Genomic DNA, 27,771 nt, shown 5'->3' with positions numbered 1-27,771 from the left:
TTTACAGAACATCCTCTATTTGCGTCCGCCACGGCGCATTATCATGATGAACACATGTATTATCAAAGGCAAATGTGGCGACTTACTCCATGACGAGGCGTGTTCACGGCCGAGTTTGGGTTTTTTGTCACCCTTTGATGTTGTTGTCTCTCGTCGTCCTTCATAGGGTGCTCTGACGACGGCAGGCTTGTGAACACAGTTGTAGGAAATTTCAATTAAGTCACTGTCCCTAAAAAAGCCTAGTTTTTGTCCTGCTTTTCCACCTCTTGCTGTCGAGGGACTTGAGCTAGCTGTGCCTTGAGAGAGAGAGAGAGAGAGAGAGAGAGAGAGAGAGAGAGAGAGAGAGAGAGAGAGAGAGAGAGAGAGAGAGAGAGAGAGAGAGAGAGAGAGAGAGAGAGAGAGAGAGAGAGAGAGAGAGAGAGAGAGAGAGAGAGAGAGAGAGAGAGAGAGAGAGAGAGAGAGAGAGAGAGAGAGAGAGAGAGAGAGAGAGAGAGAGAGAGAGAGAGAGAGAGAGATGAGCGCTGGGTAATATGTCTTTACAAATTGCTCTTTAAGTTTCATGTAATTCAACACTTGTTAATGCAGTGCCCCACCCCCCACCCCATTCGGTGGACACATTCTGCAAAGAGGCATAATTACACTTTTTCCCCCCTCTTTCCCGTATTTGAGGGACGCTCTGTGTAATTACTTTCCAAAGCCCAGTCTGTGTCAATCGGTTCATGTGTGCAGTGTGAGGGAGCGCTGAGTGGAGTGTGAGGTTCATGTGTGCAGTGTGAGGGAGCGCTGAGTGCAGTGTGAGGTTCATGTGTGCAGTGTGAGGGAGCGCTGAGTGCAGTGTGAGGTTCATGTGTGCAGTGTGAGGGAGCGCTGAGTGCAGTGTGAGGTTCATGTGTGCAGTGTGAGGGAGCGCTGAGTGGAGTGTGAGGTTCATGTGTGCAGTGTGAGGGAGCGCTGAGTGCAGTGTGAGGTTCATGTGTGCAGTGTGAGGGAGCGCTGAGTGCAGTGTGAGGTGCATGTGTGCAGTGTGAGGGAGCGCTGAGTGGAGTGTGAGGTTCATGTATGCAGTGTGAGGGAGCGCTGAGTGCAGTGTGAGGTTCATGTGTGCAGTGTGAGGGAGCGCTGAGTGCAGTGTGAGGTTCATGTATGCAGTGTGAGGGAGCGCTGAGTGCAGTGTGAGGTTCATGTGTGCAGTGTGAGGGAGCGCTGAGTGGAGTGTGAGGTTCATGTGTGCAGTGTGAGGGAGCGCTGAGTGGAGTGTGAGGTTCATGTATGCAGTGTGAGGGAGCGCTGAGTGGAGTGTGAGGTTCATGTGTGCAGTGTGAGGGAGCGCTGAGTGCAGTGTGAGGTTCATGTGTGCAGTGTGAGGGAGCGCTGAGTGGAGTGTGAGGTTCATGTGTGCAGTGTGAGGGAGCGCTGAGTGGAGTGTGAGGTTCATGTGTGCAGTGTGAGGGAGCGCTGAGTGGAGTGTGAGGTTCATGTGTGCAGTGTGAGGGAGCGCTGAGTGGAGTGTGACATGTAAATCATTTTATGTCTAATACTCTATAGCCGTCCTTTGACTGTGTCGTCCTATCTGTTACGTTCACCTATTCACACACACACATTTACACACCGAATGCCAAGGTGGGGAAGGTTGCATTCAAAATGGAGTCAGTAGTAGATGACTATAATTACCCACATTATGGGCAATGTAATTTAAAGAAAATCCATAATAGTGAAAGCTATATGACACAACACGTCACATTGCCATTTTCACCTTCTTACATGCTAGATTTTCAGGCCACTAGTAACACCCCATGTGCAATGGAGTCATTTGTGATGTGACTATAGAGCGTCGCAGTCCTGCCCCCTTTCATGACGACGCCAGGCCCAGGAAATAATTCCCAATGCATTTTTCCCATAGACATTTCAAAAAGTATTTATTTAAAGACCTTTTAAGTGTTGTTACAAAGAAGAAAAACAAGATAAGAAAGTGTTGTAACCTGCCGTTTTCTTCTTCTTTTTAAGATTTTGTTCGGCCCGGAAAATTGTGTTGGACTTGAAAGTGCGTGTTGAAAGAGCTAGTTATTGGATCCACTAGTACATGTACCCAACCCTTTACATGTATACAATCATCATTGCTGCCTTATATACGTGAGGAGGAAATCATGAACAAGACTAGAAAAAGTGCCCTTCTGGGCACAGGTCTCCACCAGGAGGATAGGAATGTTTAGGAGTAATATAAACATGTTTTTTGTTTGTTTGTTCCAATCTTTGCCAATCAGGATGGAATATGGGAAATGGTGCAGATCCGTGTTGATCGCACGCATGCACAATCTACCTGTTGGTGGCGCTATAACAGGCCAATGTGAAATGGGTGGGCTATATTCCTCAGCCTAGTAGGAAAGTGCGTGAAAGATTTCACGTCAAATTGCACGCTGCGTTCATGATTTGAGGCTTTTTGTTCAAAACAGGCCAATCCTGCAAAATTTGAAAGGCAATGTTAGCCAATTAGGATGGAATATGAAATATCAGACACATCCGTCTTGAGCACATGACTATGGAGATACTGTGTAACGATTTGCGGGATTTTTGGACAAAATCCGGAGGAGTAATATCCAAAAATGTGTTTTACAAAAGTCGGCCTCCTGGTGGCGCTCTAAAAGCCAGATGTGAACTAGAGAGACTGTGTACCAATTTGCGCGATGTTTGGACAAAATCTGTAGGTGTACTGTGCAAAAACTTGTTTTGCACAAAGCGGCCTCCTGGTGGCGTTCTGGAAATTTTGGGGCAGAGGTTCATCGTTGGCATCCAGGGAGTGTGTGTGCAAAATTTGGCATCGACCGGGTTAACGGTGCCGGAGATTAGCTGCTCACGGACACACACACGGACGGACACACGGACGGACGGACGGAGTGCAAAACATACTCTCCCCCCATGCCTTCGGCCTGGTGGAGACAATGATCAGCCAATCACAAGCCAATGTTTGTGTTCACAAAAACCCGGAAAGCTGCAGGGCATTTCACATCTGCCTCTAAACAAGATATACATATACAACAAGTACACTAAATGTAATCTAGAATACAACAAGTACACTAAATGTAATTTAGAATACAACCTAAGAATAACAACAGCCAATAGTGGAATAGTAGGTTCATCATGCCATGATGTTACGTCACAACGGGAGCCAATCAATGACCATGATGTTACGTCACAACGTCACAACGGGAGCCAACCAATGACCATGAGCCGGCGGCAGGCCATCAGGGACACGTGGGGCAACGAGGCCTACATCCGGCACGCCAAGGGCATCACGGTCAAGGTGCTGTTCGCCCTGGGAGCGCCGATGACGTCCGACGGTCAGCGGATCCAGCGGGACGTCCAGGATGCGCTGGAGCGCGAGGACGGCCTCCACGGCGACCTCGTCCAGCAGGACTTCGCCGACTCGTTCCGCAACCTGACGCTGAAGGTGCTCATGCAGTTCCGCTGGGCGCGCCAGCGCTGCGGCCACGCCCGCTTCTTCATGACGACCGACGACGACGTGCTGGTCCACACGCCCAACCTGGCGGACTACCTGGCGGACGCGGCCCAGAGGAACCTGTGGGTGGGCAACGTGCGCAGCGGGACCGGGCCCTACCGGGACACCAACAGCAAGTACTACCTGTCCGAACAGGCATACCCGTGGTCGCTCTACCCCGACTACACGTTGGGCGCCGGGTATGTGATGTCCCGGGACGTGGTGGAGAAGATCTACCAGGCCTCGCTGACCCTCGACGCCTCCATCCACATGGACGACGTGGTGGTGGCCATCGGCGGCTACCTGGCGGGCGTCTCGCCGCAGCATCACGCGTCCTTCCGGAGGGTGCAGGTGCCGCGCCACCCGTGCGTCTACAGGCACATGATGACCTCGCACGGCGAACACCGCGGCCGGGACATGTACGAGCTCTGGGCGGCGGCGACGGACCCGCGCGTGGAGCGCATGGCCTCGGAGGCCAACTGCTTAGGGAGGGGGGATAAATGGCCTAAAAATATTGGAAAATAATATGCCTATTTCAGGGATGGTGCATTGGGTCATTTGGGAGATATTTTGTATTGGGAGTTGGTACCTAGCATGAGATAAACCCCCCACCCCACCCAAAAAACTAAATCGGACCACTTTTTCACATTTTCTTTCATTAAAACATTTAACTAGAAAAAGTGCCCTTCTGGGCACAGGTCTCCAGGATAGGAATGTAGGACATTGCAGCTTGCCTTCATCTGGTGGTTGGATAAAAGGGCAACAAAAGTAAATAAAATCTGAAGGAGTAATAATAGAAAATGTGTTTTACATATGTCGGCCTCCTGGTGGCGCTATAAACTCTCCCCCCATGCCTTCGGCCTGGTGGAGACAATGAAATGCAAAATTTGGTTTCAGTGGTTCCCAACCTCTTTACCTCCTTGGATTTTCTAGTTTAGGCGCATCGCGTCATTCCACACAATAAATGAGGCTGACTAATGTTGCAAATAATGGCCCCAGTGTTCATAGGGACGGGGCTATTATTTGGACGAGGCGAAATGGCCTAGCTGTCCTGACCCCTTATAATTTATACATTATGGATAATTAGTGAGGAGTGAGGACTTATAGACTGTTATTCGTCTCAACTGCTCTTTTATGCAAAATGGTGTCAGACCCCCGGCATAGGCGGAGCTTGAACTTGACGCCTGGGGGTGCGACTGCTTGGCCAACGACACCCGACACGCGATTCTTTTTTACCTTTATTTTATTATTTTAGCGTTTTTACAATACCCTAACCCCTAAAAATGAGTTATTTAGGTAGTACAGCAGCTCACACACATACACACATGCACTACAGCCATAAAGCGAGTCATCATATCATGATAAGAGAGATGATTACAAACTACAGTCAGAAGCCAGAAGTTAATTTTTTTTTATTTTATATTTCTTTTTGCCAGGGGGTGCACCCCCGGAACCCCCTCAAGCTCCGCCCATGACCCCCGGGCTGTTATGTAGGTAGTGAACGGCTATTTGAGTAAATATGAGTGTGTGCGCACACTGTAAACACATCACGCAATAACTTGACTTAGCATTGATAGCTACAGTCCCCTATAGCACATTCTCCCTCCGGTGGAATATGGAGTGACCCTGTGAACCTTCTTTACAGGCTGGTCTAACCCTATAGTATAGCATGTCAGGCATCATGGGCTGTCAGTGTGCAGCATCCCATCTCTCCTCACTACACAGTCTGATGAAATCTGTTTAACCAATTCTGACCTGAGATCAGATTCATACGAGGTTTCCGCCGGACACACACCGGTCTGATGAACCCATTCTGACCTGAGATCAGATTCTAAAAATGTCAGTCGTTCTTCGATTTTTTCAAAAATAGCAGACCTACAAGCTCGTATCGCGCCACTCGGTGGCGCGATATGAGCTTGTAGATCTGCTATTTTTAAATAGCTAAAGCATAACATGATGCTGACACCAAAATGGGTGCCCGGTCAGAATGGGTTAAACATTAAGATTAGGGTCATGGGTGAACAGCTCAGGGCAGGTTTAGGGTCATGTTTTAGGTCAGCGGTACTGTTGAATAAGAAATGATTTCAGGCTGTTACTTGTCAAATATTCAGCTGTCAGAATCAATCTGCTGACTGCTGTGTGCGTGGCATGTTCGTGTGTGTGTGTGTGTGTGTGTGTGTGTGTGTGTGTGTGTGTGTGTGTGTGTGTGTGTGTGTGTGTGTGTGTGTGTGTGCATGCGCGCGCCGCGCAGACATCCACACGGTGCATACTGATTTCTAGAGTGATGGAAGCTTTGATGCGTTCAGAATGTTCCGGACATGGAGAGGCTTCTAAAAGTCTCTAAAAGTAAATATAAAACTGAGAGGTGCCTGACCGACTCCTCCCCTCCCCCCACCCCACCCCACCCCTTGTACCGTTATTAAAATGATCGGGGGAACTTTCTTTGAAAACTCTGCTGGGGAAATGAAACGTTTCTTTCTGTTTTTTCTTTTCCACGGTGTGTGTGTGCCGTTGATGATCGGGAGCTCCGTTTGAGACACCCTTTCATATCTCTCCTGAAGATTGCTATACGCCGTTCCTACTCTGTGACAGAAAAATAAATAAATAAACGCCAAACTGTAAATCTCCAAAGATCTGGAACGAGTCCCCCCTGCACAGACAAGGGTCATAAAACACCAGAGGTGGGCGGTGGGGTGCGGTTTGGCAGGCCTTGGTATGGATAAAAGACAGGAGTTAAGGAGGCATTTTATAGGAGCTTTTAGACCTGGTTATCACACCTGAAGGACAACGTATAGAACCTTCTGTGACCTTGACATTTTCTCATCTCCCTTTTCTCATCTTTTGTTTCTTGTCTCTCTATATCGCTGCATGCCTGTCATGAGATATTTTAAATCAACCGTTGTTTGAAAGAAATCCAAAATAAAACTCCCCCACGCACGCACGCATGCACGCACGCACGCACGCACGTCGCTTGTGTATAGAGAGGCAGGTGGCAACAATTAACCCATTCTGACCGGGCACCCATTTTGGTGTTGGCATCATGTTATGCTTTAGCTATTGAAAAATAGCAGATCTACAAGCTCATATCGCGCCACCGAGTGGCGCGATACGAGCTTGTAGGTCTGCTATTTTTTTAAAGATCTAAGAACGACTGACATTTTTTTAGAATCTGATCTCAGGTCAGAATGGGTTAATCAGACCAGTGTGTGTCCAGTGGAAAACCTTGTATGAATCTGATCTCAGGTCAGAATGGGTTAAAGACAGGAGATGTGGTGGAGGTGCTTCACAGGTAGCCATCATTACAGCACAGTGCCCATGAAGGATCAGAGAGAGCGGTTTCTCAGCAGTCTTCCTTTGCAGCAGGCACAGTGCTCCTAATTCATTAAAAAGAAATAAGCCACCGTTACACTGTGGCGGAAACAGATATCGTATTTATCCGTCCGATCAAGCTATACGTTGAGATGACGTGTTATTCAGAGAGTGGTGTGTACCACAGGTACGCACTGAGGCGTATCGCAGGTGTATGTCATACTAAATTCAGCGGGTGCAGAGTGATCGGAAAAGCACCCGACAACCTCATCTGCAAAGATCCACACCCCATATCGCACCATAAAAGGCTTCAAGCATGGCTCAGCAGACAGCAGTTTGAGATCCGTCTGTCATTGTATATTACCACTGTAGGCTACTAGTCTATGTACAAACTGACATCAATCCATCAAAGGACACCAAATGAAATCAAAAGATTTCCAAGCTTACAACGGTGCGTGCTCCGCTGAAGCAATATAATTATAATTTATTTAATTAAGTTCGGGACCAAGGCGGGTGCTCACTCACACCTTTGCAGAGGTAAAACATATCCGATATTTAAAATATCGGATATATGTCAATGCAAAAGTCGTCTTTTGAGAGAGAGCTAGAGAGAGAGAGAGAGGGAGGGGGGCATGGGCCCTCGACACTGTTTGCGCGATAAAGAACAGTAGCCTATACATTCATATAAGTGAATAATTATAGGCCTATACCTCGTAGGCCTGGGATCCTCTTGTCTGAAGAAATTATAATCCAGTGAGTTTATCCAGTGAGTTAAACTATTCTGTGTGTGGCATCCATGCATGTGATCAATATCAATATACATTATTATAAAGTCTGTCCGTCATGTTTGTGAACAAGCGCGAGTGGAGGTGAGCTGGCTTAAAAATATGATATGACTGGTCGACTTTCAAACACGCTGATGCCATTCATTAGGCTAATGTGGTCTTCTATTTTTTATATAGGGCTATATAACCCTATTCAAATTCCTATTGTTTCATTTTCCAATGTGAATCGGATCGGCAGCACGCTGCTGTCTGCCCCCCCCCCCCCCACACACACACACACACACACACACCCTGCACACACACACACACACACCGACCGACAGTCAACTGACTCAAGGAGCTCCGTAACAAAACAATTTCAATAGGCCTGCCGCCTACTGCAGGCATTACTACACTAAACAATGTTGGATTCGTACAGTGCAGAATGCAGATAAGCCTATGTTCTTATTATAATTGTGAGTTTGTTTTTTAACATGCGCGAGAGCCGATCTACAAGCTCACAACGCGTTGCACTGCGAGTATGGAAAGCTGTCAAGTGAGAAGCGCAATCGCGCATGCTATAGTAATATCCTAATAAATAAATAAAAAGGTGTCGGGCTTGCAAGGACAGTTTCTGTATGGGACTCTACTAACTTGCCTAGAATGCTTGCATTTAGGCATACAAGTGCACTCAGCTTTTATTATATAGGCTATAATTTCTTTATGTGCTGATCGACCAATATGTTGGGGACACATGCCTACATATTTTATCTGAGATTTGGGAACAATTTATTGATTCAGCATGAAGACTAAAGCCTTCTAAATAAATCTATACGCAAGTGTATGCTTCCGCAAATTTCCCCGCCACCTAAAGAGGTCCCGTAGGATTTGACGGAGTTTCCGAACAACCTACGTGAGCGTGAAGTTCACGGCCATTTCCATGAATTCCAAATTAATGTGGGAAATCCACGTAAATGCCTTTCCGCTAGCGTCACGTCATTATATCAGCGGAAACGCGTTGAAGAATCAGGACCAGTGTGAGTAAATAGGACACTCTGGTGCACAGCTCGGGGCGCTGCATTCCTCTTGTGGCGGCCATCATTAGCGGAGTCTGCTTGTCAGACACTTTTCCCCAAAGAAAAAAACACCAGAGACCTAAATGGAGACTGGGATGATTAGTGCGGATCTAGCAGCGGTGAGTGACAGGTGTTTTACAGCCTGGAATGATTAGCATGGATAGTACACAGTAAAATGCTCATTGATTTTTTTTGAAGCCAAACTTGTTCAATTTCAAGGACCTCTGCAACTATTTGGAACCCCCTCGAGGGACCCTGAGGGTCTCTGAACACGACTTTGAGAACCACACATTTAAGCACATGAACTTCCCTAATTTGGGCATGGCATAATAAATGGTAATTGGTGCATTTATATAGCGCCGTTATCCAATGGGCTTTACATAGATTGCATTACATTCACTCATACATTCATACACATTTTGCTTTGTAGCGGTGCAGCAACAGGTATTTCCATCCTTGCTTAGGAAATCAATCCCCCTTATTTTCCCCTCCCAATTTAGTCATGATAATTCCTGAATTCCCCACAGCTTGGGTAATCTTGGTACTGCTGACCCTATACTGGTTGTTCTTCAAGGTTATTTATTGGTACATCTTGTGTACAGATACATTAGTGGAAGCATCACTTTTGTTTGCCTCCTTTGACATTGCAGCAGCATAGTAACATGATAACAACAATCATGATAAGAAATAAATCAAGATATCATATCGCTGATTTCCATGTGATAACACAACATCTGAAACAGTCCCTGGTTGGGGATGATTCTATAGAGCTTTGCTGACACAGCGTTGCTCGCATACCGTAGGTCTTTGATGGAGAGAAGAATGGATGGTATTGAAATGGTGTGCCTCCTCCGATATGCCAGTGAGGAGCTCCACTGGGAAGACCTTATTCCTTACAGTTCTATATACACCGCGTGCCGACAGGCGCACTTGACCAACCTGTAGGTTTAGCCAGTGCAGCAGGAAAAGAACGCCCTCCCCGCCCGGCTTCCCTGCAATTATGCTCATAACATGCAGGCCAAGCCAGAGGCACTGCATGGTTGGGTTGGAACTTTACCCCTGCCCTGCGCCACCCGAGCCTCCAGTGTTGCAAGTTTATTCCAAAAAAACACTTGACAGATAAGCGTGAGGATAATGTTTTGTATATAATGTTCTAAAAGTTTGACCGCTTCACTGCCTCTCATTGACTCCTATGTTACGGAGCTTGTTGTCTTTCCGTTTATAAACCTATTTGGCAAGATAAGAATTAAAAAGGGGTGAAAACTTTATGTGGGACAATTCTCCTACTAAGGGTCGTCCCATTTCCTGTTCATTGTTGTAGCTTTGCTGTCTGTATAAGTGTATAATAAGAACACTTTGCATGGGTAGTGGGTACCTAGATGGAACAATAGATAGACCTCAATGGAGATGAATGTGTCTGGACTCCCTCTCCTCTTGTGGGCAGGAAGAGAGAGAGATGAATCCCTTGGGGAGAGAGCACAATGGGCTGAATGTGTTATAGCTTGGCATGCTGTATACAGCACAGCGACCTGTTTCAGAGAAAGGTTCGTGGTAATGAGTTGGGAATGTTGGAAGTGTCCCACTAAACCCAGAGTGGCAGGTATGAGACTGATGAAAGAAAAATATATATCTTTTCTGTCACAGAGAGACTCTGAGCCAGCCCAATTACCGCTGGAGTCATGGCACACTTTAAAAAGTGCGGGGCGCTCCTCAGGGGCGGAGCAGGTAATTGAGGTATGATGTACAGTATACACACACAGTAAAAACCATCTCAACACAGATGGGCATCTCCTCCCTCTCTCTGTCTCTGTCTCTGTCTCTGTCTCTGTCTCTGTCTCTGTCTCTATATGTCTCTCTATGTCTCTGTCTCTGTCTTTCTCTCACAATCTCTGTTTTTCTCTCTCTATCTCGCTCTGTCTGTCTGTCTTCCTCACATCACATGCACACAACTACATACACTGTACCTTAATTGAAAGTCTCTCACTCTCTGTCTTGCTCTCTCTCTCTCTCTCTCTCTCTCTCTCTCTCTCTTTCTCTCACACACACACACACACACACACACACACACACACACACACACACACACACACACACACACACACACACAGAGTCTGTACACTCTGACAGGCTGTTGATGAGGAACAGAGAGTGCAGTCACAGACAGACGGGCCGCTGAATGTATATAGAGAATTTGCACTTTTCTCATTATAATAAGCGTGTCAGTTGAATGAAGCAACACCTGCCACAGCTCCACACCCATGCAGTCTGTCCCCGGATAGATTAACCAGACCAAATGGGCAGGACACGCTAAAGAAATAAGGCAGGGAAAACAAGGGAAGGAAACATGTCGGCATAATAGGATTATGTTTGCCATTGAGTGAGTTGAAACCGTGTGCGTGTGTGTGTGTGTGTGCGTGCGTGTGTGTGTTTGCAACAAACACCTTTACGCAGCTGTTACACAACATCTTAACGCCACATTTAGTGTCTGCCAATGGTGACGTGGTTAAGATGCTCTGTCTGCTGAACCAACCGGAGCTGTTGAGTTCCTGTCGGACTTGTTCCTGTGACTCCACTATGGCAATGGTTTTCGTACATTTTCGTGTCAAGGACCCCCAAATTCACGTGTATTTGGCCACGGACCCCCATCTGAAGAGGTGACTGTGCCAGGGAACTCCAAAACAGAAGATTTGTGTTTAAAACAATAAATCTCAAAAATCTAAAGCAGCTAATCTGCAAGCTTTGTCGCATCGCATCGCCATGTGCTGTGTGCCTGTCGCATCCCGTGCTTGTAGATTGGATTTTTGGGGGATTTTTGAATAGCCAATATAGCCAGTATAATATAGTGTTTAAGTGTCATATACCCCAGTTTGAGAACCACTGCACTATAACATGTTTTACATGCAGTACCCTCCATTAAAATGTAAATATATATTATTTGTTTGCAAACATGCAGTGGAATCCTTTTCCATCTGTTACCCTGTATAATTACAGTGTAGGTTGTAGACCCAAACTGGGGGTCGGGACCCAGTGACCAAACTATTTTGGGGGTCCCCAGATAATTAGCTTAATGTGCAACATTGTCTTCTCACCCAACAGTAAACAAACCCAACATACAGTATAAGTGTACATGTATACAGGGTATCTGCACATTTATAAAGACAATTTCAATGATGTTTACAGTTTTTCACGATTGTCAACACACAAAACCGAATACTTGGCACAATTTGCACAACTTCCACTTCATGTACCTAATCGCTCGACACAATTTGCACTACATCACACTCCCTTATCGGCATTAGACTCTGACTTTCCTTCTTTACACTCAATCACACGTCACCTGCTCAAGTTCAGGTCCACCCACATTTCTCCGTTCTATACCTTCTTCCACCTTATTCTCCTTTCCTGAATCCTATTGAGGAGTTCTGTTCAGCTTGGAGGTAGAAGGCACTGTATATAAACTGCCTCCCCCTGGCCAGCCGGGGCGCCTGATGGAGGGGAAAGGAACTGATTGGAATAACGTGTTCCTTCCACGCGCTACGTCCAACCAGGTAAACTCCCCCCTGTCAGGTGTAAAGGAGCAACTTGGACACTCAGGCATGAAGGAAGCATGAGTTCAAGTCCGTTGCTCTCCCCTTGTCCCCCATATATGGGGACTAGGTTGGCGGAGGGTGTGTAGAGCCCAGGATCACATTAGATGATTGACACAGGGGTGAAAAATGGGTTACAAAATTGTGGGATAAAAATATATATATATATAAAAAAAAGAAGGCACTGTATATGAACCGAACCCACAGAGCCGGGTCACACTGACCCAAGCCATGGAGGAGGTACTGTGTATGAACAGAACCCACAGAGCCATGGAGGAGGTACTGTGTATGAACAGAACCCACAGAGCCATGGAGGAGGTACTGTGTATGAACAGAACCCACAGAGCCATGGAGGAGGTACTGTGTATGAACAGAACCCACAGAGCCATGGAGGAGGTACTGTATATGAACAGAACCCACAGAGCCATGGAGGAGGTACTGTGTATGAACAGAACCCACAGAGCCATGGAGGAGGTACTGTGTATGAACAGAACCCACAGAGCCATGGAGGAGGTACTGTGTATGAACAGAACCCACAGAGCCATGGAGGAGGTACTGTGTATGAACAGAACCCACAGAGCCATGGAGGAGGTACTGTGTATGAACAGAACCCACAGAGCCATGGAGGAGGTACTGTGTATGAACAGAACCCACAGAGCCGTTCTTCCAACGCTGTTTGGACTGCGAGAACATTGCCTGTGATGTGGCTGAGGCCCTCTGGCCAGACAGGAACCGGGGGTATGATATGATGCCTATAAATTACAGTATTTTAGGGGAAGGGGGCCCTTTTGAGCAGTTTGAGCAGGCCGGTTTACAGTAATAATAATAAATAAATACTACTATACTTTGACTATGAAAAAGTAAGCCTACACCGAGTCATTTTTACAAAAGGCTCATTCTACATTGTCATTCGTGTGTGTTCCATTTCTATGATTGTGTTTTCAATTTTGCACTTCATTGTGCTGTGAATGCTTGGTAGTGTGGAGCAAATGCTTAGTTGTGTGTAATCAATGAATGGCATGTGTGTGTGTCATTTGAAACTATGGCTGTGTGTACCAAATAAAAACACAAGTTTAATCTTGGGAACAGTTCAAACATTTGATGGCAAAGAGTCATCATGGAAAAGGAGTGTCAAGGTTTAGCATTTTGTGTGTGAGGTTTTCAGTTTTTTGTGTGTGCAGTTTTGAGAATGCCGTTAGGTTGTGAAAAACGTGTCTTATAACAATCATGAAAAACTGTATTACCAAATTGTCAAATATTACGTGTAAGAAAGGCAAACATTGTGAAAATTGCCGATCTGCAAACTCAAAACGCCTTGCAGTGCGAGGCGTTACAATATTTATCTTTGGAACTGAGTCAAACTAACTGTAATGCCTACAATTTCAACTGTTTGTCCGGGTGGGGGTTTCCCAGTGCAAATATTATTATTTTGGGAGGCACCATGGACAGTGACGCCTTAGCACCATGGACAGTGACCCCTTAGCACCATGGACAGTGACCCCTTAGCACCATGGACAGTGACCCCTTAGCACCATGGACAGTGACCCCTTAGCACCATGGACAGTGACCCCTTAGCACCATGGACAGTGACCCCTTAGCACCATGGACAGTGACGCAAAATGGATGGTGTGTGTTTTCCTATACTGTCACTGTCCATGGAGCTTAAGATTGCATAGAGATTTCTTATACATTTTTTGTACCCTCTTTCCCTGATTTTTGAAACCAGGAATTTTGCTTACAACCCCCTGAGCAGAATAACTTTAATCTGTGGCCATTTCAGTACATCCATTTTGATGTCAATATGTTCAAAAATAAAACGGCATTCTAATAGTATTTAATTTACTTCAGATCAGCAGGTTGACACGCACGCACGCACGCACACACACACACACACACACACACACACACGCACACACACACACACACACACACACACACACACGCACACACACCCTCACACACACACACACACACACACACACACACACACACACACACACCCCGTGTCACATTCCTTCTATAGGAATGCTCTCGTTCTCAAGTGTTGATGCATGCTTCTCATATAATTCTATTCCGTTCCATTGAATGAGAGAGAATTCTCTCTTTATCTGCATTTGTTCATTCTCTGAATGTTTGCAATAGCAAAGAGATTTTAGCATTCCATTGGTGTCGGGTGGAAACCTCTATATGTCCAAAACTGACACTTTTGCAACTTTTGTGTGACATTTCATTCAAAAAACATCAAAAAACTAACTTGGGGATACGATTTTTCTGCTCGACGGCAAGAATTTATTGAAAAGGGATCTGCAGTCGCTCCATCCACCACCACCATGTTGTCATTTGTGTATACTCAACACCACAACTCACTTTAATCTCTGACCTTTTTTAACCCATTCTGACCTGAGATCAGATTCATACGAGGTTTCCGCCGGACACACACTGGTCTGATGAACCCATTCTGACCTGAGATCAGATTCTAGAAATGTCAGTCGCTCTTCGATTTTTCAAAAATAGCAGACCTACAAGCTCGTATCGCGCCACTCGGTGGCGCGATATGAGCTTGTAGATCTGCTATTTTTCAATAGCTAAAGCATAACATGATGCCAACACCAAAATGGGTGCCCGGTCAGAATGGGTTAATACCGGTACATGTTGTTGTTGTTTTACAGTATAACCCATTAAGACCTGAGGTCGATTCTACAAGTGACTTCTAAATCAGTAGTTCATATTTCATATTAAGATTATATTTTAAATAGCCAAAGCCCAGTACAAAAACAAATGCAGGGCTATTTTTGTATTTCTCTGATTAGTTTTCTGAAGTTATGAAAAATGTATTCACTTTTGCCCTCACTTTTATCTTCAATATATACTTTGCTCAGCCAATCAAATCATCGCTATGGGGTGATCAGCCAATCACAAGCCATTTGTGTTTAAACGAGCCCGGAAAGCTGGGCATATGAGGGACTGGCGCCCCTCAACAATCACACTTTTCAAATATTACGTGGAAGAAAGGAAAACATTGTGAAAATTGCCGATCTACAAACTCAAAAGGACGCATTGTGAGATAATTTAGTCAAACTAATATAACTGTAATGCCTACCATTTCAAGTGTTTGTCCGGGTGGAGGTTTCCCAGTGCAAATATTATTAGGCCGCATCCTGAAAAGTTTGGGGACCCTTGTTATAGACTACCCACTACCCCATCCACTAGCACTGCTTAACTACCCTATACACCAGGGTTCCCCAATTAAATGTCCTTAACCCATTCTGACCGGGCACCCATTTTGGTGTCAGCATCATGTTATGCTTTAGCTATTTAAAAATAGCAGATCTACAAGCTCATATCGCGCCACCGAGTGGCGCGATACGAGCTTGTAGGTCTGCTATTTTTGAAAAATCGAAGAGCGACTGACATTTTTAGAATCTGATCTCAGGTCAGAATGGGTTAATCAGACCAGTGTGTGTCCGGCGAAAACCTCGTATGAATCTGATCTCAGGTCAGAATGGGTTAAGGGCCATATTTTGACTAGGGTACCAGGCTGGGGGCCAAGTCTGCACGCGCGAGGTCGAGGTCTTGCCCTGAAAATTCATTTTCAGGGCAAGACCCCATTTGAAAAGGATGCCCAGTTTGACATGCACAGGCTACTTTTTAGTAGCCTGTGCATGTCAAAAACAATAGGCAGCCCGCGGGCCGCCTATTGGGGAGCACTGCTATACACTCTTAAGCATTGCATAAGATGGAAGTGAAATAGAAGTTATGTTGAGTTTGTCACTGTGTGGACAGAATATGGGCGTGTGTTCTTCAAACTGGAGCAGAGAGAGAGAGAGAGAGAGAGAGAGAGAGTCCAGGCGGGAACAGTTAATCAAACAAATAAATTATGGATTATAGATATTAAGTTGATGAAGTTATGGATTAATAAACAATCCCTATTTTGGGCATGTTATAGGCGAAACGCATAAAATTGCGAAAATATAGCAGATATACAAGCTCACAACCCGTCAAGATTTTTGCACGACACTGTTTTTTCGGAAAGTATTAATGGGATGATCACGAAGTAAATAATCGATAGTCTCAGCCCTAGAAGAGAGAGACCGCGATAAAGAGGGGGAACATAGACAGATGTGGGGAAGAGAAGAGAGAAAGAGAGAGGGAGACAGAAAGGGCAGAGAGAGAGAGAGAGAGAGAGAGAGAGAGAGAGAGAGACACACACACAGAGAGAGACAGAGACAGACAGAGAGAGAAATAGTGGTAGAGAAAGTGACAGAGGAAGGGGGATGGAGAAGAATGCGTATAGTCTTCCAGTTCTTGTCTTGTGTACATAATGCATGAATCACTACAAATATCCTGTTATCCTGACAGGTTTCCACATTAGCTGAACTGGCAGTGTGTTCGAGTAAAACTGATTTGATGGTCTTGCGCCATTGCCTATTGTACACACACACACACACACCCTCTCTCTCTCTCTCTTTCTCTCTCTCACACACACACACACACACACACACACACACACACAAACGCAGGCACGCACACGCGGACACAGAGGAACGTACTCACCCCACAGTGCAGCCGTCAGTCCTCCAGATACAGTACGTCACGTGTGCCTATCGGTACATTTCAGGCCTGGCACGCATGCCATGTAGAGATAACCGGTGCTGTGAGGAATGGGAGCAGGGCAGATGAACAAACTGCAAGGGAAGAGAGAGAGAGAGAGAGAGAGAGAGAGCAGCTGTCGTTTAGCCAGACTGATTAGAACAGCAATGTCATTTACTGGAGTTGTTTAGCCCGAAGCCAGCCATGCTAAACCATTCCTCCCATGGCATGGCAAATGACGGAAGATAAAAGCGTGTCATCATGTGTCAATGTGTTTGTGTCATATATGTGTCAGTGCTGTGATCATGGCACAGACAAAACCGACAGACACACCCACACACAGACAAATGCACGCACGCACGCACGCACAGTCGCACACACACACACGCACGCACGCACGCACGCACGCACGCACGCACGCACGCACGCACGCATGTACACACATACACATAAGGAAGGAACACGTTATTCCAACCAGTTCCTTTCCCCTCCATCATATAGTCAGTCACCAAAACCGCCTTATTTCACCTCAAGAACATTGCCCGTCTCCGACCCTCTCTGTCATTTTCCGCAGCCGAAACACTCATCCACGCCTTCATCTCATCCCGCCTTGACTATTGCAACAGTATCCTCTACGGCACCACCTCCAAAGTCCTCAATAAACTGCAATATGTCCAGAATTCAGCTGCCCGCCTGCTCACCAGTACCCGTTCCAGAGACCATATTACACCTGTCCTCCGTGACCTTCACTGGCTACCGGTTAAACAAAGAATCCACTTCAAAACACTCCTGACCACCTACAAAGCACTAAATAACCTGGCTCCCCCATACCTCTGTGACCTCCTCAAACGCCATGCCCCCTCTCGCTCCCTCAGGTCTGGTGATGGTCTGGTCTCCTCGACGTCCCCAAAACCAAACGCCGTACGTGGGGGGATAGAGCTTTTGCCTTTGCTGCCCCAACCCTGTGGAATGCCCTCCCTAAGGCACTCAGAGATGCCCCTACCCTTCAAACCTTCAAATCCACCCTCAAAACCCACCTCTTTTCAAGCGTCTTTGGGTACTCAGAAAAGCGCTATATAAGTTTGAGATATTATTATTATTATTATTATATAAACTGCCTCCCCCTGGCTGGCCAGGGGGAGGCAGTTTATAGACCAGGATTACTGCATGTTTTTGTGAGGGTACCTACCCTAGGGGACACAGGGAGAACATGCAAACTCCACACAGAAAGGCCCTTTCGCCAACCCCGCCTTCGGGTATGGGCACTGATGACGCGGAGGAGGAAACACGCCGCCTTTTTATATTTTATTCAGAAATTAATGTCCTATTTTATACATTATTTGACACTGACATGCAAAAGTCTTGAAAATTACTGATCAACAAGCTCAAAATTACTGATCAACAAGCTAAAAATTACTGATCAACAAGCTCAAAATTACTGATCAACAAGCTAAAAATTACTGATCAACAAGCTCAAAATTACTGATCAACAAGCTCAAAATTACTGATCAACAAGCTCAAAATTACTGATCAACAAGCTCAAAATTACTGATCAACAAGCTAAAAATTACTGATCAACAAGCTAAATATTACTGATCAACAAGCTAAAAATTACTGATCAACAAGCTAAAAAATTACTGATCAACAAGCTCAAAATTACTGATCAACAAGCTAAAAATTACTGATCAACAAGCTAAAAATTACTGATCAACAAGCTAAAAATTACTGATCAACAAGCTAAAAATTACTGATCAACAAGCTAAAAATTACTGATCAACAAGCTCAAAATTACTGATCAACAAGCTAAAAATTACTGATCAACAAGCTCAAAATTACTGATCAACAAGCTCAAAATTACTGATCAACAAGCTCAAAATGACTGATCAACAAGCTCGCAACACGTCACAATGTGACCCGTTGTGAGCTTCTAAATCTGCTGTTTTTGCAACTTTTGAACATTTTGTCATATCGTCTTGAAAACAAAAGCAAAGCCTGTCGGTGGGTTTTATAAATATTTTAGCAACGAAAAGTATTAACAAGAACTTGTGACTGGACTGAATTGTTTGTAAAGTAAATGTTTCTTTTCCCCCTTTTGTTATTGCTGCCATGCACTTAAAGTCTTCTAGACAGGAGACTGTGTCTAGCTATGACATGTGAAAGGCACTATTCAAAAAAATATGTCATGAATAATGGAGTGAAAGTGTGGAACAAAATGAGAATTCAGGCTTCAGTGTCAGGCTAGGATGCCAGTGCGTATGTTGTCTATTGTAGGCTGTGAGTTCTAGTGTGTATGCTGTCTATTGTAGGCTGTGAGTTCCAGTGTGTATGCTGTCTATTGTAGGCTGTGAGTTCTAGTGTGTATGCTGTCTATTGTAGGCTGTGAGTTCTAGTGTGTATGCTGTCTATTGTAGGCTGTTGAGTTCTACGTTATTCTATTCAATCCAAAAGCATACCTGACGGGGCCAGACTACAATACAAGAAATAACTTCAGATGCAGCATTTATTCTTTCAACTTACAGCTTTTAGTTTTTACTTTTGTGTGAATTAGAGGGATTTCACTTTCACATAAAATAAACATTAAAAAATAACGGCCCCCTCACGCATTAGAATGTCCTCCTAATGCATGAGGGGTCTGTGATTTTTTTCATTTTTTTGTATTTTTTTATGTTTATTTGAAAGTGAAATATCACTTTAACATGGTCATTATCAGAGCACTGGAATATGTATCCCATGATATTGTATTTAATACCGTATTTTTACAGCATAAAAGTACATTTATAAAATGTCACAAAATAACCATTGTGGTTCATAAACATTCAAAGATGTGGACAAACTAAAGAGCATTAAACAACAAATAGCTATTATCGCCTCCTGTCCCACTTGCCTTGCACAAGCAACATACTGAAATGCCACCTCATCATACCTATATTGTAGACATAGTTGATATTCTATGCATACAAAACATATTGTTCGGCAACACTTTTGGTCATTCATTGTTGGATAATGCGTGACGGTGTGTGGACGCGAAGCACAACAATCGGGTACGCAACACACAGCAGCCATTTAGGAAAGAACTCTTCCTGCGTCCGGCCCCGTTCCCGACTTCCTTCACAGGTGTTACCGATGATACTAATTTAGGCTCTGCTCCATTTGGTGCTGGTCCAATTTTGATTCCATTTGTACACTACCCGTACGGGGCCATGTGGTCTGTGGAACCCACTCAAGGACAGTGTGAGACTATGAGGCTACTGTGAGACCCACTGGTGTAACAGAGTGTTTCCAGTGAGCCAATAACATGCACAATAGCAGAACCCTGACACTGTTTGACCAGAATAGAACAGAGCCTTCATTAGCATCATCAGTGACACCTGGAACACCAGGAAGTCGGAAGAGGCCCGGAAGTAGGAAGAGTTATTCTGTGTGCATATACCCTATTAATCTTTGCATGGACATGCAGGCGAACATGTCCGCTTTTGCATCATTCCAGTGTGTTCACTCTCCAAAGGTTTGTGTCCATACAGCCTGTCAACTCTGGTCGCACCCAAACTATGAAATATTATATTATCCCTTACCCCATTGTCCTCTGCCTTTTCATACACACACGCTCACCAACCCCAAAACATTGTTATCACATGCCCCAGACAGACTGAAAGATGGAGGGAGGTGGGACATGCCCCAGACAGACTGAAAGATAGAGGGAGGTGGGACATGCCCCAGACAGACTGAAAGATGGAGGGAGGTGGGACATGCCCCAGACAGACTGAAAGATGGAGGGAGGTGGGACATGCCCCAGACAGACTGAAAGATGGAGGGAGGTGGGACATGCCCCAGACAGACTGAAAGATGGAGGGAGGTGGGACATGCCCCAGACAGACTGAAAGATGGAGGGAGGTGGGACATGCCCCAGACAGACTGAAAGATGGAGGGAGGTGGGACATTGATTGATTGATTGATTGAAATATTTATTAACAGTTTGTAGAATTTACAGTACATTTTAAGCACAAACTCAATACAAAGACTGTCAACTGTGAGTGGACGACCCAATTAAGCATTACACTTGTTTACAACAGGGTCCACATTGTTCAATTCATCAAAACATTTAAAGACATACAAACATTTAGAGACATACAAATAGACATTTCTATGTAGCTAAATTCATCATATGGGAAGCAAAAAAGGGAAAAGATACAATATACAGTGAGGGAAAATGGGGTGGGGGGGGTGGGGGGGATTCAGATTTTACAGAGGCCAGTTTCGAATTGCAGCCATCCGTAGGTGCCCTTTGAGAGCGGTTTTGAAGGAGTCAAGGGATTCACATGTCTTAATGACTGTTGGTAGGGCGTTCCACATTTTGGTGGCATAGGAGCGAAAAGAATTTTGTCCCTTGTTTGTGCCGAATCTGGGTTGTACATGGTTTGTTGCACTCCCTCTGGTGTTGTGGGTGTTCGTTTACATTAAGGAAGTATTTAGACAGGTACATGGGTATCTTGGTGGTGTATCGAATCTTGTGGACCAGACCCATTGCAAGATGCTGTACTCTGTCGTCGACCCTAAGCCATCCCAGCCAGTCAAAGTGGGCAGGGGTGAGGTGGGTTCGGGGGGTGAGGCCAAGTAGGAGCCTGACCAGTTTGTTTTGGGAGGTCTGGAGCCTTGTTTTAAGGGCCTTTGAGGTGCTGTGGTACCAAGAGGTGGATGCATAGTCAAAGAAACCTTGTACGAGGGCTCCTGTTAAGGTCTTCAAGGTGTTTTTGCTGACCAGTGAGGAGATCCTGTAAAGGAATCTTGTTCTTTGATTGACTTTTTTGATTACGTTGGTGGCCATCTTATCACCGGAAAGATTGGCCTCCAGGATGGAACCTAGGTAGGTAATTTGATCTTTTCGTGTGATAATATTGTCACCCACTCTAACCAAGAAGCCATCTGCCTTGCTGAGATTACTATTTGATCCGAAGAGGATGGATTCAGTTTTTCCCAGGTGTAAGGATAGTTTGTTATCAGCGAGCCAGGTGCAGATTCTACCGAGTTCAGAGCTGAGGGTCTTTTCAACCTGCAGTTTGTTCCTGTCCGAGACCAGCAGTGCTGAGTCATCTGCGAACAGGAACAAGCTGCAGTCACAAGCTGAAGTCATGTCGTTAACATATATTAGGAACAGTAAAGGCCCTAGTATGCTTCCTTGTGGGACGCCACAGCTCACTGGGAGGGGAGGGGACAGTGTTCCGTTCACCTCCACCATCTGTTCTCTCCCCTCCAGGTAGGATTGCATCCAGCTCACTGATGTGCTATCAAAACCAATAGCTTTAAGCTTGTTAACCAGTATGGAGTGGTTCACGGTGTCAAAAGCCTTTTGGAGGTCCAGCATGACCATGCCGCAGTATTTTCCAGCGTCCACCTCGTGTTTGATGTGGTCGCTCAAATAGAGGAGGCATGTGTCAGTGGAGTGGGATGTTCTGAAACCAGATTGGAACTCGTACAGCAATTTATTAGTGGCAAGATACTTTTCAACCTGTTCATAGACTATTTTTTCCATCACTTTCGAGATGGAGCTTAGAATAGAAATAGGGCGGTAGTTGCCGGGTTCTAATTTACTCCCTTTTTTGTACAAGGGGGTTACTTTGGCCAGTTTAAAATCTTGGGGGACCTGTCCCTGTTTGATGGAGAGGTTAACTATGTGGGTGATGACTGGAGCTATGGAAAAGGCTGAGTCTCTGAGAAATTTGGAGGGGATATTGTCATGGCCAGTGGCCTTGTGGGGTTGGAGGGCACTCAGTTTTTTAAGTACCTCCTCGGTTGTTACCATTGCCATTTTGAAATCATCTTTACAAACACCAAGGTTTTTGTAGAAGGCTTTGATGTGCTCTACACCAAAACGCCCAGAGTGGGAGGGCAGTTTGCTAACCAGCTTTGTTGCAATGTTTGTAAAGAAGATGTTCAGGTGGTTGGCTACATCAAGCTTGTCAGTGATGAGGGTGTTATTCGATTTGATGTTTATGTTAGTAAACCTGGTTTTTAGTTTCTGACCACAGCCTAGTTGGTTGTTTAGTAACTTCCAGAGTTCCCGAGGATTGTTTTTGATTTCCTCGGCTTTATCATTGATAAAGTTACATTTGGCAGATTTGGTCATGGCAATTACACCGTTTCTTAGCTTGTTACACTGGGTTTTTAGGTTGCACAGTTTGGTCTGGAGATTACTGTCGAAGCGCTTGGCTAGCATGGACTTGCATTTAAGAAGTTCAGAGCATTTGTTGTCTCTGGCTTTCATTGCAGTCAGTATGTCCGAATTCATCCATGGCTCCGAGCGGGTTTTGACCCTGATGGTTCTCAAAGGAGCCATGATGTTTAGTACTGATGTAAATTTGGTTTTAAAGCCAAGCCATGCTTCTTCGACTAGTGAGCTCCTGAGCACATCGGACCAGTCCAGACTCTCCAGTTCTAGGTTAAAGGCCTCACTAGAGTAGGTTTTGAGGTCCCTAGATATGACTGTTTTGTGACAGTCAAACTTTAGTTTTTGTATTTTGCGGGTACAGAAAATCATAAAATGATCACTGAGCCCACATACAATAACCCCTTTCTTGGAGATTCTGGATTTGTCCGAGGTCAGAATGAGATCAATGACAGTTTGAGTAGAATCACACACTCTTGTGGGTTGGGTAATTAGCTGACTGACACCATGCAGATCACAAAACCGACTAAATGACTTAAACACAGGTGCTTCCTTATGAAGCATATCCGTATTGTAGTCGCCAATCAGGATTTTCTCTACACATTCCTCCCCAGCTAAGCACCCCTCAAGTATATCATAGAACCCATTCTGATCGGGCGGTCTATAGACGGTGCCAACTAATACTGATTTAGCATTTTTGAAAATTAATTCAACCCACACAGTTTCAATTTCATCATGCTGTAAGTCAGTACGAGTAACATATTCAGTGTCTTTGTGAATATACATGCACACGCCACCGCCATGCCTGTTTCTGTCGTTCCTAATGATAGTATAGTTCTCTATTTCTATCTCTGGGTCCCTGGTGGACTCGTCCAGCTTTGTTTCAGAGAAACTTAGGATGTTTACCTTACCGCTTTGGAACACTTGTCTGACCTCAGCCAGTTTGGGTCCAAGGCTGTTGATGTTCAGGTGAAACAAATGGATTCCTTTGACGCTGGCAATACTGTTAATGTCCTCCATGTTAAAATAGGGAGGTCCATTGTTTATGTCTGCAGTAGTTGCGGCCGCGGGTTGCCGTGGGGGGATGGTGGGGGGTGCCGGGAGTGGGGGGAGGGTGGGGGGTGCCGGGAGTTGGGCTGCGGGTGGGGGGAGGGGTTCCTCGTCAAAGTTTGAGGGCGTTGAGGGCTCTGGTGGGGTTGATTGAGCCATGGTCCCGATTGGAAAAAAAGCCGGGAAAGAACGCCGATGAGGCCGACAAGGTCCGTCTCCAGATGCGATGTCCCCCGTGGTTGGATGCGGGGACTCTTCATGCCTGTAGATGGGGGTGTTGACCGTGTCTTGGGCCTTGACTGTCGCGGGTAGCAGGTCACTCCTCAGTCTCCTGCCTTTGCCTGGGACACGCTCGGCCCTTGCGAATACAGGATTCACAACCGGGATATTAGCGTGTATATCCAGCATGATGCAGGTTGGTTGAGGAGGAAGGACGCCAGCGGTGTTGTTGTTGTTGTTCATCGCTGTGTCAGACAGACTGAAAGATGGAGGGAGGTGGGACATGCCCCAGACAGACTGAAAGATGGAGGGAGGTGGGACATGCCCCAGACAGACTGAAAGATGGAGGGAGGTGGGACATGCCTCCCGGTGGAGATTTGTGCTCTACTGACGCACCTTTCTTGTCTGTTCTTTGTCTCATGAGCTGCCTTATAACCAGCTCCATTCTCTAATGACTTCCCCAAGAAGCTTTCAGCGTGAATCTAAAGGGGAAAACAATGAGACCCGAAGAGTTTTGCTTCAATAAATTATTTTCTTCTTGAGTGCACAATGTTAAGTCTGAAATTGTTAAAAAAGAAGTTACCCAAAGAGCAGAGGGCGGAGCCAGAACCTTGTGTCAAGCCAATTAGCAAATAACACTGACAACTGAATGACAACTCTGCCTCTGAGGCTGCACTGTTTGAAAATCATTATACAGATTTCTCTCTCTCACTCTCTCACGCACGCACGCACGCACGCACGCACGCCATCATTAAGAAGTTTGTGGATTGCTTATGAGAAACTGCAAAGTTTATCAGAAGAATGTATCGATAAGTTCAATTATTTACACCAGTGGTTCCCAAACTTGTTCATGTCAAGGACCCCCAAATTGACACTAATTAGCCCGTGGACCCCCATTTGAAGAGATATGCCAGGGACCCCCATAAGAGAAGATTTTTACGGCTCTAGCAGTGATTCTCAACCCGTTTAATTTCAAGGACCCCCAGTTTGACATGAATTAGTCTACGGACCCCCATTTAATGTCAAATCTATCTCTGAGAGCCCAATTTGGTTCCAAACTATCATTTAGCTGGGGACCCCCTGGAACTCCCTCAAGGACCCCTAGGGGTCCCTGGAACCACTGATTTATGCCATCGCTCAACAGTGTTGCTTGCCAAAAAGAACAGATGTTGATGGCAACTGACACCATCGTGCAAAACACAGTATAAATTATAGGCAGTAGGCTCTAAATCAACACATCTTTACTAATGACCACTTCCAGCAATTTTCCCTCCTGTCAAATCTTGTCAGGTTTTGTAAAAAGAAAATAATTTAATTTGTTTTGGTTTACAGATTGAGAGATTGGTTATGAAAGGTTTGGTTAGGCGGCTAGATAATTGGTTTATATGGAGGAAGGGGGGGGGTATCTGATAATGAATATCAGATAAAACTAGAAAAAGTGCCCTTCTGGGCACAGGTCTCCACCAGGATAGGAATGTAGGACATTGCAGCTTGCCTTCATCTGGTGGTTGGATAAAAGGGCAACAAAAGTAAACTAGGGAGTTGGCATATAAAGTTATCCACAGATCCGTGCAGTTAGAGGTAAAAACACTTTTGGGCCAGTTATAGCGCCACCTTGAGGCTGAGTTGAAATTGTTCATGTGGCATTTCGTCCTCGGCCTAGTGGGAATGTGCGTGCACAATTTCACGGAAATCACGCGATGTGTTCATGATTTGCAGCATTTTGTTTGAAACTGAGCACTCCTGTGAACTTTGGAAGCCAATGTTAACCAATCAGGATGGAGTGTGAGAAATCTGAAAGACCCGTTTCGTCGAATGGCTCTAGAGAGACCGTGTACCAATTTGCGCAATGTTTGGACAAAATCTGTAGGTGTACTGTGCAAAAACTTGTTTTGCACAAAGCGGCCTCCTGGTGGCGCTATAACAGGCCGTTCTGGAAATTTTGGGGCAGAGGTTCATCGTTGGCATCCAGGGAGTGTGTGTGCAAAATTTGGCATCGACCGGGTTAACGGTGGCCGAGATTAGCTGCTCACGGACACACACACACACACACACACACGGACGGACGGACACACGGACGGACGGAGTGCAAAACATACTCTCCCCCCATGCCTTCGTCCTGGTGGAGACAATAAATACTGAGTCAATCTACTTAAACACTGTCTGGGGTGCACACAAAAGCCAGAGTCGACATTTAAAATGACCCCATAAAGCTACCTTGGGCTGTACCATCTAGCCAATGAGCACAGCACACCTCAACGTGCTCCATGTACCATCTAGCCAATGAGCACAGCACACCTCAAGGTGCTCCATGTACCATCTAGCCAATGAGCACAGCACACCTCAAGGTGCTCCATGCTACCAGATGGTGTAACAGCCTTTACAGTACCTTTAAAGTTTTTGTAGAGCCGATATAAAGACCTCAATATCCTTTCTTTTTTTGTCTTAATGAGACGTCCTTGAAATTACCATGACGTGGGGGGTACTGCACACGCACGCACGCACGCACGCACGCACGCACGCACGCACGCACAGTCACCTTAATGACGTGTGCTTTGTGTGAGTTATTTGGATGTAGAGTGAAAGGCTATTGGCTCTTCTAGTTAAATAAGGATTGTAGCAGTGTGTCACAGCTGGGGAAAGAAGGTTAGAATAAATCACTTGAGAGGCCGAGGCCACCATAACAAAGTGAGTAGAATATTTAACTCTGCCGTAAATCCCACAAGGTCTGTGAGTAATATGCAGCCTGTGTATTTTATTTGATTTTGTGTGAATGTTAGACAGGTCACGGTCTCTCACTCAGTGGATCAGGATCCAAAATTGGTTCATGAGAGATGTCCTGACAGGATTACAGACAATGATCAACTGTTGACTTTAGTTTCCCAACTTTCATGGTCAAATAAAAATACAGGCCTACATACTATGAGAGATATAAAGGACAAATGCACGCTGAAGATTTGACTGTGTTGTGGCGTGAAACTAAATTAGAATATATATATATTTCTTCATTCTCCATCAATCAGTATCCTAGATGGCAGTCCAGTTTCAAGATTCCACCAACAGCCTCCTTATTCCATTTAATTCATCTCAGCTTTCACGTCTTGCTGAATGCTCATTACAGCACTCACTTTCTTGGCCTGGTATTGTGTTATTGATTTTCATTCCCACTATGTCTTGGGGGTCCGATTACATTTTCATATATCTAGTGTGCCTGAGACGGTAGACATCAAATGGCTCTTTTCGACTACTGGACTCACGCATTAAAAAAAATGATTAAAAAAATCTTAAACGATTTTGAAATAATGGTTGCAATCACATAGTCTTATGAAATATTTTTTTTATTTACCATAAACATGCAAACCAGTAAGACACCTAAGGGCGAAAAGCAACCTCGCACTATTGAATTCTGTACTGGCCATATAAGGAGCATGTCTTGAGTATACAGTGTTTGATGAGGTCAGATCAACATGTGGAATGTCAGAACAGGTCAGTTTGAATGGACACTGGTATCACTCAAAAGGGA

At 45.3% G+C, this 27,771-nt stretch overlaps 2 protein-coding genes across 4 annotated transcripts in view; both read left to right on the top strand.

Annotated features, from left to right (window-relative positions):
* cadm2a (cell adhesion molecule 2a) overlaps positions 1 to 27,771 on the top strand; it is a 415,145-nt gene that overhangs the window by 316,409 nt on the left and 70,965 nt on the right. The window lies entirely within an intron of this gene.
* Positions 3,221 to 4,018, top strand: LOC310869052 (lactosylceramide 1,3-N-acetyl-beta-D-glucosaminyltransferase A-like; the record flags this gene model as incomplete). The annotated part of the gene is made up of 1 exon (XM_083779628.1): positions 3,221 to 4,018. The coding sequence occupies one exon, from the start codon at positions 3,221 to 3,223 to the stop codon at positions 4,016 to 4,018; it is 798 nt and encodes a 265-aa protein (XP_083635754.1).

Source organism: Protomyctophum parallelum (assembly GCF_964188405.1).
Source record: "Protomyctophum parallelum genome assembly, chromosome: 1".
NCBI lineage: Eukaryota > Metazoa > Chordata > Actinopteri > Myctophiformes > Myctophidae > Protomyctophum > Protomyctophum parallelum.
This window is presented reverse-complemented; position numbering and strand designations above follow the sequence as displayed.